Source organism: Pogona vitticeps, chromosome 4 (genome assembly GCF_051106095.1).
Source record: "Pogona vitticeps strain Pit_001003342236 chromosome 4, PviZW2.1, whole genome shotgun sequence".
Classification (NCBI taxonomy): Eukaryota; Metazoa; Chordata; class Lepidosauria; order Squamata; family Agamidae; genus Pogona; species Pogona vitticeps.
The window spans coordinates 24,747,266-24,760,000 of NC_135786.1; the positions used below are offsets into that span (position 1 = coordinate 24,747,266).

At 39.2% G+C, this 12,735-nt stretch overlaps 1 protein-coding gene across 1 annotated transcript in view; it reads left to right on the forward strand.

The window, feature by feature from the left end:
- GDAP1L1 (ganglioside induced differentiation associated protein 1 like 1) overlaps positions 1–12,735 on the forward strand; it is a 43,726-nt gene that overhangs the window by 11,124 nt on the left and 19,867 nt on the right. The window contains exons 2-3 of the mRNA XM_072996922.2: positions 1,727–1,919; positions 11,696–11,869. Coding sequence (XP_072853023.1) covers positions 1,727–1,919; positions 11,696–11,869 — 367 coding nt within the window. The remainder of the gene's footprint in view (positions 1–1,726; positions 1,920–11,695; positions 11,870–12,735) is intronic.

Here is a 12,735-nt window from a genome sequence, read left to right on the forward strand (position 1 = left end):
AAGGTTAGTTATGCCTACTCAACTTCACGGTTTACAGCTTCCATTGCAGCTTCCATTGCGTTAACTAAATCTGTGCTTTACCATTGAAATAGGTGGGCCAATTAAGCTGGATGAAACTAGATACAAAGTAGATTGCAGGAAGTACACCACTGAGGGGACGCATCAGGAGGTGGACCCAAGTTGGAAGCACAGCTGAGTCAGAGATCATAGGCTTTTTTTAAAAAGGGCAAACACTTCTTAGCCTGAAGAATCTAAAAAGCTAGCAGTTATTAAAGATGGTTACAAGCTCTGATCATTGTGATATTTTATGACCTTTTATAGCCTTAACAAATTGTATTAATTATTTGGCTATTTACATCCACTGCTAGCAGGGATGAATAATCAGACATGAAAGAGATAATGGCCTTTTAAGATATTTTAAGCCTTTAGATTTACTGTCAAGTGTGTCTGCTGATATAAGTTCATGTCACTTTTCAAACAGGTATTCTTTAAAACACACACACTTATTTCTGCAGAGATGGCAGAGATACAACAAACACCTTTGAAAATAATTCACTAATTGTTACACAAATTCCATAAATAAAATTAATAAAATATAAAACAATGTGTTTGAAAATGAGATGTTATAAGCATTAATGTAAGCTATGTGTTACATTAAACCAGAAGTAGGAGCTTATAGCTTACAAATTTAGTCCTTCTCTTCCCACCAGTCCCAGACAGCATAGCAAGTGATGAGGGATGATGAGACTTGGAGTTCCACATTAACTGGTAGGAGAAACATTACACATCCTTACATTAAAATAACCTGAAAAATTAATGGTCATTGATATTAACTACAGATGAACAAGTTGTATAATGACTTAACAGAATATAGGCTTCCAATATTTTTCTTACAATTCTGCACTAAATTTTGTAGGCTGCTTGCTCTTAACTTCAATTTTTTTGAAATATCTATTTATCTTTGGGTTATTTTTTTAATTATTTTTCACTTTTGTGCAAATATTCTGATCTATCCATTTTAGCAAAACACAGAATTGGCTCACATAGCCAAGGTGTTAGTATAGGTCGCTATTCTTCACTCATCATAGCCACCTAGCACAAGCAGTCAAGGATATCATGTTGGGGAAGCCCGGCAGAAGAAATTTTAAAAGTGTCAAAAAGTGCCTCTGTATAAAAACAACAGGTGGTCTTGCACATGTCATCAATCATCTGTGGTTAACACGATAAACATAATTAGCAGCCCTGTAGTCCATCAGAGCATTTTATATCTCCAAAGCAAGGAGACTGTACAAGATGCATTGATAGATAAAGCATAACTAGTCTGTGTTATGTCATCCTAGACTGGTCTAGAAGGAATCATACGTAGAGTAGATCCACTGAAATTAATGAGACTTAAGTCATGAGCAACTACAGTCCCATTCATTTCAATCATTTAGTCTGGATCCAATTCAGAACACAAGAGAAAGCCATAACAGTTTCTTTATGAAAGCTGTATGGACTGAAGAACTTCAAGATTGTGATGAAACAGCAGCCCCAGGAATTCTATATTTGACCTCTGTTGATTGCCTATGTTGTCCCTATTTGAACACTTGGAAATAAACTGTAGTATCAGTCATATAAATTAGTAAAACAACCATACAGATGAAACCACCCTTTATAATATATACTGTATTCCAGAGCCTGATGAGCAGCACCAAGTCATTTCTCCACATATGTCTTCTTCCAGGTCCGCTTAGTCATTGCAGAGAAGGGGTTACCATGTGAAGAGCGGGATGTTAGCATGCCACTCATTGAGCACAAAGAGCCCTGGTTTATGCGACTCAATCTTGGAGAAGAGGTACCTGTGATCATCCATGGAGACAACATCATCAGTGACTACAATCAGATAATTGATTACATGGAGAAGAACTTCACAGGAGGTAAGAGCAGAAATTCCAAAAACCATAGTAGGACAATAAGCTTTTTGGGCCACTCAAAAGGTCACAATGATCCTATGAAAGTTTTCCACATCTCGAGGCAAGAAATTAAGAAAGGTGCTCACGTGAGGGTCAGAAAGAAGAGAAAAATGGCTTCATGTTGAAATTACAAGGCTGACACAGTCAGAGTCTTAAGATGAAATGGTGGCGAAGGATGACAGACATTGCAGACATTCAGGTGATGGTCTGCCAGATGCTTTAATGGTACTGTATCAGGTCACCCATAGGTCTGTCCTTCAGGCTTCTGGGGAAAATAAAGAACAGTAGCCAAACTTTGTTTTGAAAGAAAGAAAGAAATTTCTGACTATTATTTGAGACTGTTCCCATCCCTATATGAAATACTGAGGTTCTTCTTCAGATTTAAAAAAAACAAAAAAACAACAGAAGTAGACTGAAGGTCTGCAATATGTGCCCAACAGGCCATAGATGCTGACACTGGGCATTAGTGTGCCCTTGTCCTAGTGTTTGAACCACTGCCAGTTGTTCCAATGTGAAAAAAATTCAGCCAGATTCTGCTGAGAGATACCGCACATAATGGAGCGCATGCCTTATTTCCAAGCAGAATCACAATCCCAGTGTTCTCCCTGTGCATGGTGTCATCCCATGGAATTCTGCTGTTTCGTCAGCATTGGAAATGACAGCAGTGTGCATTTCAAGGTTTGCTGGCAAAGGGTTGGGAAGGGCAAGAGAGCCAACGTGCCCCTTCCAGGAAGTTTCTTACCCTCAAACATGGCAACTGGACAGCTAGATATCATTTTGAGTGGTTTACCAGGTACACCATCTGGTACAAAGGTGATCTGATGACATGTGCCAGCAACATAGTACTTTTGATGTACTATTAGATGGCATACTAGGTTTAAAAAAATAAGAAATAGCTTGAGATAACTTGGACCCCAGTTGTTTAGGGCTTTTTAGGTTAAAACTAGCTCTTTGAATTGTGCCTAGAAATGGATTGGCAGCCAGTGGAGCTGCTGTAGCAGGAGGTTTACGTGCCCCTGTAACCTGGTTGCATCGTTTTGGACCCCCTGAAGTTTATAAACACTTTCCAAAGGGAGCCCCACATAGAGTGTGTTGTAGTAATCCAGGCAGGACATAACTAAGGTGTGTATCACAGTGGCAAGATCTAACCACTCCGGAAATGAGTGCACTAGTTTTAACTGTATAAATGACTCCAGTCCACCTCCAAGACTTGGGTATTGCATTTAATATTGCAAGTAGTCTAATCCAGAGAAGGACACTTTCCTGATGCAGTTTCACTCAATCTTGTACTACAATTCTGGAGAATGTGGTTCTAGCCTTCCCTGTTCTGTGCACCATTTAACAGAAGAGTCTTATGCTATGAAATGTGATGATCACAATTTCATTCACTCTCTTTTTTTATTTTGACCCAAGGCCTGGCTTTCACTTGGGTGTTCTACCTGCATCTCTCTGGCCTTCTTTCTCAATGCTTCCTTTCTGTTTCCCAAGCTTTAAAACTGCCAGGCAGAGAGGCTTCAAAAGCATGGGAGGGATATTTCCATGGGGTCTTTGCAACTGATGTCACAGATCCTGTTATCCCTGCCAGTGGATGCTTGAAGAAGGAGCTTAAAATAGATGCCCAAAAAGGAGCAGCTTTGGCAGTTCTATTGCATTCTTATTTGGATGAAGCACACCACGTTTCAGTGAGCTCTCTCCCTAGCCCCATTTCTCCTTACTTACTGAATTCAGCAAATATTAGCAGCAGAAGGATATGTTGCCAGCGAGGTATGAGATCTTGGGTTACATGATTATGCTAGTCCCTTCTTTAAAAAGCGTACTTAACTAAAAGAAAAAGTGATAAGAGGTGTGGACCAGTGCATATGTGTCATCAAGATCCACCTTCCATCCTCAATGTATATGGCACTTTAGGAAAAATACAATTTTTATGTTTCTCTAAGTTACTAACAGATACTACTGCTTTGTTTTTTTTTTTTTAAAAAAGTTATCACACTGTTAGTTGCAAGCCGAACTAGAGAGGTGAATTGTATATCACTTAGAAATAACAAATAAATTTCCCTCCTTGTCCCCTCCTATTTCCACCTCTTTGGGGAAGTGAGACAAAGCTTTCAATTTTTAATAATTAATTATGAAGGAGCATAGTGCTGGATTACAAAGGCTTTTTAAAAAAAGAAAAAATACCTACTCATCCTCTTCTGTTTCCCTCTGCATTGGAGAGCAGGAGGAAGCTTTCAATTTCCTAATAACTAGTTAGATTATGAAGTGACTTAAGCAAAGCACTAGCCAGCCATCTGGTTTGTTTTGATCCTGGCAATCACACATGTTGAGACTGAGTCAAAACAGATCTATTTTACTTGTCCTAAAAAATAACAGTAGGGACCGAAAAATGTGCTGGTAGGCATTAATAAGTGACAGACTGGATTTCAAATGCCTGTATGTCATATAGTTGCCAGAAAAAAAGGAGCAAACTGGACCATCCCTAAAGCAGGAAAACTGCTGGGCACTTAAAAATAAAAAATATATAACAGCAAAGTTTTCACTTGGCTACAAACCTACATCAGATTCAACTTAACACCATGCAATTATTATTATTACACTGATTGGTGACATTCCATTCCCCAATTTAAAAATAATGAATATTTCTTTTTCTTTTTGTAAACCATGTAAGAAAGGTTACAGTTAGTGAGCTAGTTTTTAGTCAAAGACCTTATGGAATGGGATGGCAGGGTTGACTTGCAGGTCTTTGTGTCAAGGGGTAACAGGATGAGAAACTCAAGAAGATGCAACCTACACCTCAGTGGAAAGTAAATTTGGACACTTTGTCTACAAATACAACAGAATGAGGTAGAATCCTGAGATGGCTGCATTCTGTAAAAAGGATCACTTCAGTCCATGGGCAGATCTGTTCTGTTTTGAAGATTTCCTTTTCATTTAAGCAAAGCTCTACCCTTATTTTGCAAATGCAGCCACTTTTCTAATTAGCAAATGGATAAAATAACCTGGAGGTAAAATGTTCCTATTATATTGGCATTATTTAAAACTAAGTCACTTTCTTTGCCATAAACAGTCTCAGAAATTATCCAATAAGAGTTTTGGCATTGAATAAACTTTGAAGAGGCCAATTCAATCAAGAAGCATATGGTCAGGAATGACTGTTACAAAATTTAGAGAAGTATGATAACAGAAATTAAACAGCTGTAACTGTTTATCTGTTAAAGTAGACAATATCTCTATTTAAATTAAAGTAATAATTTCTACATCTGTGTCTAAAATGTATTTCTACCCATTGGATGATGTGTATATTATCACCATACTACCTATTCCACTGACCTAGACTGCTTTAATGATAATTTCCTTTTATAGGAGCGTGGAAAACCTGACATTTTAGACTATAAATCTCTTGAGCCTTCCAGCCAGCATGGTTCCTTGGCCAGAAGGAGAATTCTGGAAGCCTTAGTTCTTTAAAAGCAGCTTTTCCAAGCTTAGTTTCTTCTTGAGCATTGCTGCAATTTTTAGCTCTCTTAGAAGGAATTATAGTTCACTCTTAGATCATTCTCAACAATTTCACCAAAGAAGTATGTCCAAAATTACTTGTGGAAAGCAATGACAGGGAAGGAGGATAAAGCAGGTGTTTGCAGCAGATATACCTAAATGGAGCAGTCTTTTCCATGTATACTTGGTGTTGGATATAAATCTACATATCATGCCTTTGGGAGCTTTTAGTGGGGGGGGGGTTCCGGATTGGAATGGATGTCAGTCAGCTCAGTAAAAGCCAATTTTTCCCTCTCTCCTTCACATTCTTTTTTCTGCCTTTTTCCAGTCAGGGTTCTGTTTGGTGTTAGCAATGGAGTCTGTCAGAAGCAGAGTTACGTGTTCTGCCAGCTATGTAAACCAGTCAGTTAGTCACTAATGAAGCTCATAAGGCATCCTTCAGTCTCGAAAGACTATGGTAATGTGCTCTGTATGTAGGGCTTGGAACAGCGTCTAGTGTGGCTGAGAAGACCAATTCGAGAGTGACAATCCCTTCCACACTGAAGACAAATCCAATCTGTCCCCTGTCCAGCTCTCTGATTTTGCTGCTTTCGTGACTGCTTCTTTGCCTCGGCCTGCTGGACAAGGGTCTCCTCAAATTGGGAGAGGCCATGATGCACCGCCTACCTCCAGGCTGAATGCTCAGATGTCAAGGTTTTCTATCTTTTGAGGTCTATTCCCAAGGCCTTCAGATCCTGCTTGCAGATGTCCTTGTATCACAGCTGTGGTCTCCCTCTGGGGTGATTTCCCTGCACTAATTCTCCATACAGGAGATCTTTCAGAATCTGACCATCAGCCATTCTCACGACATGCCTGATGAAGCTATTTAACCAGTTATGATGTTTATGAAGAACTTTCTCATTCTCACTCAGTCTCTTAGTGGCCGTGTTCTGAAGGTTGTTCTTCCTAACATTTTGCCAATCTCTGTGGCCGGCATCTAAGAGAGAGTTGTAGCTCAAAGATCTTTCTTTTTGACTAGGGACTCAGGAATGCTACATTTATTCAATTTAGAGGTTTTTTAAAAAAATCAAATTGTTTTTAATCTTCATTTCAAAAGCAACAAATATTTGTTTTTAATATGGTTCCTTTGGAATTTTAAAACTTAATGGTCAGATGGTTAACAGTTAACAAAAACAAATACCTTTTAAACACCTTGAGAATAAGCAGACCTTAATGTGTAATCTAAAAGCCAGAAGATGCCTGTTGAAACTGTGTGGAGAAGGTCTTTGGTTATGATAGGTCACAACCAAAGACTTTTTCTTTGGTTGTGACCTATCATAGTCCTGTACTCAGGAGCATTTGGAAGGGAGACTCCCTAAATTTGGGGGCAAGCTGCATTAATTTGGAAGGAGGAGGTCCCTTCAGTTACTTCAGTGTAAAACTAAATAATAGAGGTGGAGACTAAGGAATATTAACTGGGCTTATAACTTTCACCCACCATCAAGTAGGGCCAGGGTAAAAGCTGGTCATGTGTCTTGTTTTCTAGAATCTTCTGAAGAGCTGTCCAGTCCATGGGTGTCAATCGTAAGGGAAGTACAGGGACCCTTTGCCCTCAGAATCCTAAACATATTTAAGTGCATACAGTACAAATAAACATATTGCAGTAGCAAAGAGAATTCTGTTAATATATGTTCATCTGCCCCTGCCCCTCATTTTTCCAGATGCTCTTGGTCAAGACAAAGTCTAGTTTAAGGTTTAAAAAACCCATAAGGAGAGAGAACAGAAGGCTTGAATTTGCCCATCAGCGGTTTTTCATATGAAGTTAATTTAGAAACAATAATCATATATCAAATATAAATCAATATATCCTTCTCTAATGAGAAGACTGGCCAGATGACCTCTATAAAGTAGTGCAGTGAAGTCAGGGCTCAGAGAGTCAAAACCCCAGAATTTTCTAACATTATTGTGGCACAGTATATAAATCAAAACAATAACAACAGCAATCATCCATCACCCCATTCTGGCCATCCCTCTGAGCTTAGCTGCAATTCTTGCATGTACTTGGGAAAGAAATGGATTTTCTGAGGACCAGATTATTCTTGTAAGCTATTGCTGTTGTAATGAAATTTATTTGAGGGTCTTTAATGGACAGTTAAGAGCCACTGACTTTACAAAAGACCTGTTATGCAGGTGATGATATTCACCAATCCAACAGCCAGCACGTTTGGACTCTCCTGGGGGTGGGACAGGGGATCGCTATGGGTACTGCCATGATGAGCACCCATATTTACCACTATACCATTGCCTCTGCCCCTGGGCAGTCTGTTTTCCAGGCTCTTAATTTAAGGTATGGTATTTATCTTTAAATATGAATCATCAGATGCAGCTTGTAAGGAAATCTCTGCTCTTTTTAGAGATGTTTCTTGTGTGCATGTGGGATGCACTAATGTTCACTACTAGATCTCAGATGTATAGGCTATTGCGGTGGGGATATCTCTGGGCAACCTGAACACAGTTTAGATGCACAGTTTTGGGTTGAATTAGGGTGGGTGGGAAGAACATTGACAGGAATTGTGGTTATTAATAAAGGTAGAGACCCACTCCTACTGTGCCATTTCATTCATCAGTTAGACAGGAACATTCACCATATGAATGCATATATTAATATGAAATGAATTGCTTAATCTTACATGAAATGAAAGGGTATGAGCTGTTTATTGACTCTGCATTTGTAGCTTTAGGGTTTCCTCTTTTAAAAAAAGAATCTTGTGAAACCACAAGACAAGGACTTAATCGGCAATTTATTAACAGCAGCAAGAGCAATTCTATCTAAGGACTGGGAGATTATATATCCGATGAGTCATGGGGCTTAGTTCAAAAAATTGTGAGTCACTTGAACAAAGTGGTGTATTTCATTAATAATTAAGGTAGGATGATACTGAAAAAAAATCCATCAAAGGGTATTCCAGCTTTTTCGGTACTGGTAAAATTATCAGTTTTGCTTTCTAGTTTTACTTCTGTGCCTTTAACAGATGCTTAATGACAAAACAAACAAACAAACAAAAAACACCACCCACTTCAGCAGGCAAAGGCATTTCCCCAGCAGAGTTGGGGAAACCATATCAGCTGAATTATCACTGGAAAATACAATAATGCTAGGGAAAGTGGAAGGCAGTAGGAAAAGAAGATGACTAAATATGAGAAGGACTGATGCAATAGAGGAAACCACAGCCTTCGGTTTGCAAGAGTTGACCAGATTTTTAATGATAGGACGTTTTGGAAATCTTTCAGACTGAAAAAACTTTCCCATTCATGTCTTTAAAAGCATTGATTGTTTCAAAGCACAAGCCAAACTCACATTAGAGGATTTAACTATTGCAAATGGGCAGTGAGAAAATGCCCATGAACCATTTCAGTAAATTTGCTTACTTTCTGTTTAACATGATCTCTGTGGCTCATAAAAATGAATGGCTCTATAAAAGGTGGCCCAGATATTTGAAAAAAAAAAATGGATTCCCTTTTTTGCAGCATTGTCCTCTCTGCATTTTTAGAAGAAGCTGTAATTCAAAGATGGATGTATCTGTCACCAAAGTGGAAGGATTTCGGATAAAGAAGGCTAGCAACAGTGCAGTTACTTGAATTCAGAATCGTGGTCTGAATTAATCAGGCCAGAGACAATGTATGTCCAGATGTGAGAAGCACAATCTTGCAAATGCTGAGTGGATGCTGGAATGGCACTCTCCGGATCAGCCAGGAGAGCCAGCAAATTTTGCTACGGGAGACCTGGACTCAAATTCAAGTTGAATCACATTCAGTACCAAACTTTGATAAAAAAATCATGAATTCTGGAATCAATACAGGTATCGTATAGTACTGAATTATGGGCTGATTCCCAGGAACCAGATATTATTTAAAAAAACATGAATGGCACCACCCCCAGCAGTCAGATTTCTCATCTTCAAAGCTTACAGGCCAACCTTATATGCTAAACATATTTGCAGTCATTTTCAGTAATCCTCAGTCTTTCTAAACGGATGCAGAAATACATGGTCACTTGACTGTTGGCACAGTGCAATATTCTGCCAGTGTAACTCTGCCTAGTCTTGGCTGTGCAGGCTCTCCCACACAGAGATCACTGATTGAAGCCGATATGATGATAGCCAGTAATGAAGCCTATAGGGTTCCACTTACACAAGGAGATAATAATGGAAAGCTCCTTGCACGACCTCTATGAACAGTATTGCTTAAGAGCACAGCATTTCTGCAGAAACCAAACAAATAAAAGGAGGATTCTGTCCATGATGTCTTGTGTTCTTGTTTCCTCTATTATTATTTTTCAGCATTTCTTCAATTACTTATAAGATTATGTCTGGACTTGAGCACATTACTATCTCTTTTCCTTACTTCTCTGTCTTATAAGGTTTCTTATCTTTTGTGCTCCTCCCCTGTGAATGTCGATGGGCAAGTTAATGTAGCAACATAGGAAATCTTATAACTCTTGCATTCAACCCACATATTGTTCTGTCACCAAAAGGCAGCCGAAACATAAGGTCTCGCCTTTTACTGCTGTCAGGTTAGAGTGAACAAGACACATGGCGTGATGGTGGCTGTGCAGCTTCTTTTACTGAGGACAATTTTCTACTTGAAGACAGATCAATTTATTAAAGGTGTCCTGGTGACTGGCAATTCCACGTCTGATTTAAAAATAAAAAAAGAAACATAGAGAGGGAGCTCAAGGAACCTTTAGTTTGTCACTTGATCAGTCTTCTACACTCAGTGAGATGTACTATAGTCCTGGAGGGTGTATTTTTAAAAGTCTAGTGCTGAATGTGTACATATAAATTAGTACATGCAGTTTCAGGCAAACCATTGTCTTCTTTTCTCCTCTTTTTTGGTTGTGTTGTGTCCTCTTTTTTGTCATTAAGTAGGATGGTCTCCATGCCTGCTTAAGTTATCATGGTAGGCATGACAGCACTGTGCGCTTCATACAGGTAAGAATGCTATATGGGCTTAAGGGAGGGACTTCAGTACTTTCAGCTGGAAATTCTGCTGACAATTAGGGAGGGTTAAGAACAGAAAGGGTGTTTTTTTCCAGGAGCAAAGAAAACAAATTCACAGTAGACTGAGGTGAGGCCTGAATGCAGTTAGGACTAGTAATTCTTTCAAGCCATTTCTGCCCAGTAAAAACTGAAGAGCATGTGGTAAACTCTGCAGTAAGAGTGAATGGCTGCTCCTTCTACTGCAGGAATGGTGCAACCGGTGACCTCCAGGCCACACACAACCCCCAAGTCAGTCTACAGGGTACATGGTCTACAGTCCTGTTAGGCTGGTAAAGAAATGCCAAAAGTGAAAGCTTAGGGGAAACACATTTCCACTCTTTCATCTGGTGGTTTTGTTGTTGTTTTTGGAGCTTCTACAGGAAAGCCTGCTCCTTACTCAGAAAGCTTATCTGTGTTGGGCAAATTCATGTACAGTGGTGCCTCGCTAGATGATAATCCGTTCCACTGAAATAGCTGTTTAGCAAAATCATTGTCTAGCGAAAAGCATTTCCCTATTGGAATGCATTGAAACCTGTTTGATGCATTCCAATGGGGAAGAATCATCGTTGTCTAGCGAAGATCGGCCATAGGAAAGCCGCTTTGCAAACCGCCGATCTGCTGTTTAAATAGCTGACTTGCGAAGCTTAGGTCCCGATAACACCTGTTTTGCGAGCGCGGAGGGAGCTGTCAAAATCGTTGTCTAGCGAAAATCGTTTGTGAAACAGGGACCAAACGCTATCCAGCGAAATTCCCTCATAGGAATCACTGTTTTGCGAATCGCTATAGTGACGGCAAAAAGTCAGTGTCTAGTGAAAAAACTGTCATGCAGGGTAACTGTCTAGCGAGGCACCACTGTATTATAACAACGAATTAACCTAATCACAGGCCACATTAGGCCTTAAGGCTAGACATTTTCCCCTCATGACATACAGACTGTCCAGTACCAGCTTTAGTCCCATCCTTCACTGAGTGTCCAATTCCAGCCTCTTTGTAGCCCATTCATTTCATTTCAGCACATTTATCATTGTTACGAATCGTGGAGTCTGTGCCATTTTGAAAGTTGAAAATGATGAATGAAAATTCAGAAGATTTGCCAAATATATTTAATTTGCATTATTTATTTAGAATTTAGGAACAGAATATAAATTTGGGAATTTAGCAAAAGTGTCTTCAGAGTATTGCATGTATAAATGAAACATGGCTTGAATTTTAGTTTTTCTTATCACATTGCAGAACACATCATCCAACTAATTCCTGAAGCAGGGACCATCCTTCATTCCAGAGTGATGCAGTACAGAGAACTCCTGGATTCCTTGCCCATGGATGCCTATACACACGGATGCATTCTTCACCCAGAACTCACCACAGACTCCATGATTCCAAAGTATGCTACAGCTGAGATCCGCAGTAAGTGGTCACTTAAGCTGTGCTGCATAGCATCAGATAATTGGGAAACGTGCTACATTTCATGGTTGATCTACATTTTCTGCACAGCAATAAAAACAATAACTAGCAAATGCAGACAACGTTTAACAAGATAAATTCAAATATGAAATGTGTTTCTTTTATCGTATCAAATATTAAGTGCGTTTGACAGCTGTAGTTTTCTTTCTTTCTAATTTGCAAGATCTGAACCAGGTGTTAATGACAGGAGTTTTTTTTTTCTTTTGGAGATAATTAATTCTTAGGGTTGCCAAAAGCTGGAAGTGATGTGACTGCACGTTACAAGAGCAAACCATGTTAGTATGTCATTCCTAAAATAAAAGAGTGCAGTGGCACTTTTACCACTGTAAGATTTAACTTAACTAATAGTTTTAATATACAGCATCTAACAAAATTTAACTCTTCAGGGAGAGTTGAAAAACAATAGTAATCTGTTTCACTGACACTGTGGAAGAAGGACGTCCTTAAAACTTTAACAAGTTTGGACATAGCTATACTACATACAGCCGTGCCCACTTAACGATTACCCCGTATAACGACGAATCCGCTTCGCAACGATGTTTTTGCGATTGCAATTGTGATCGCAAAATGATGTTTTAATGGTTTTTTGTTTGTTTGTTTGTTTGTTTTTTGCTTTGCAACGATCAGTTCCCTGCTTCGGGAACCAATTCTTCGCATTACGACGATCAAAACAGCTGATAGTCAGGTTTTCAAAATGGCCACCAGCTGCTCAAAATGGCTCCCTGCTGTCTTTAAGGAGGAATTTTTTGCAAGACAGGCACCTGAAAATGGCCACCGTATGGAGGATCTTCACTGGACGATTAGGTATT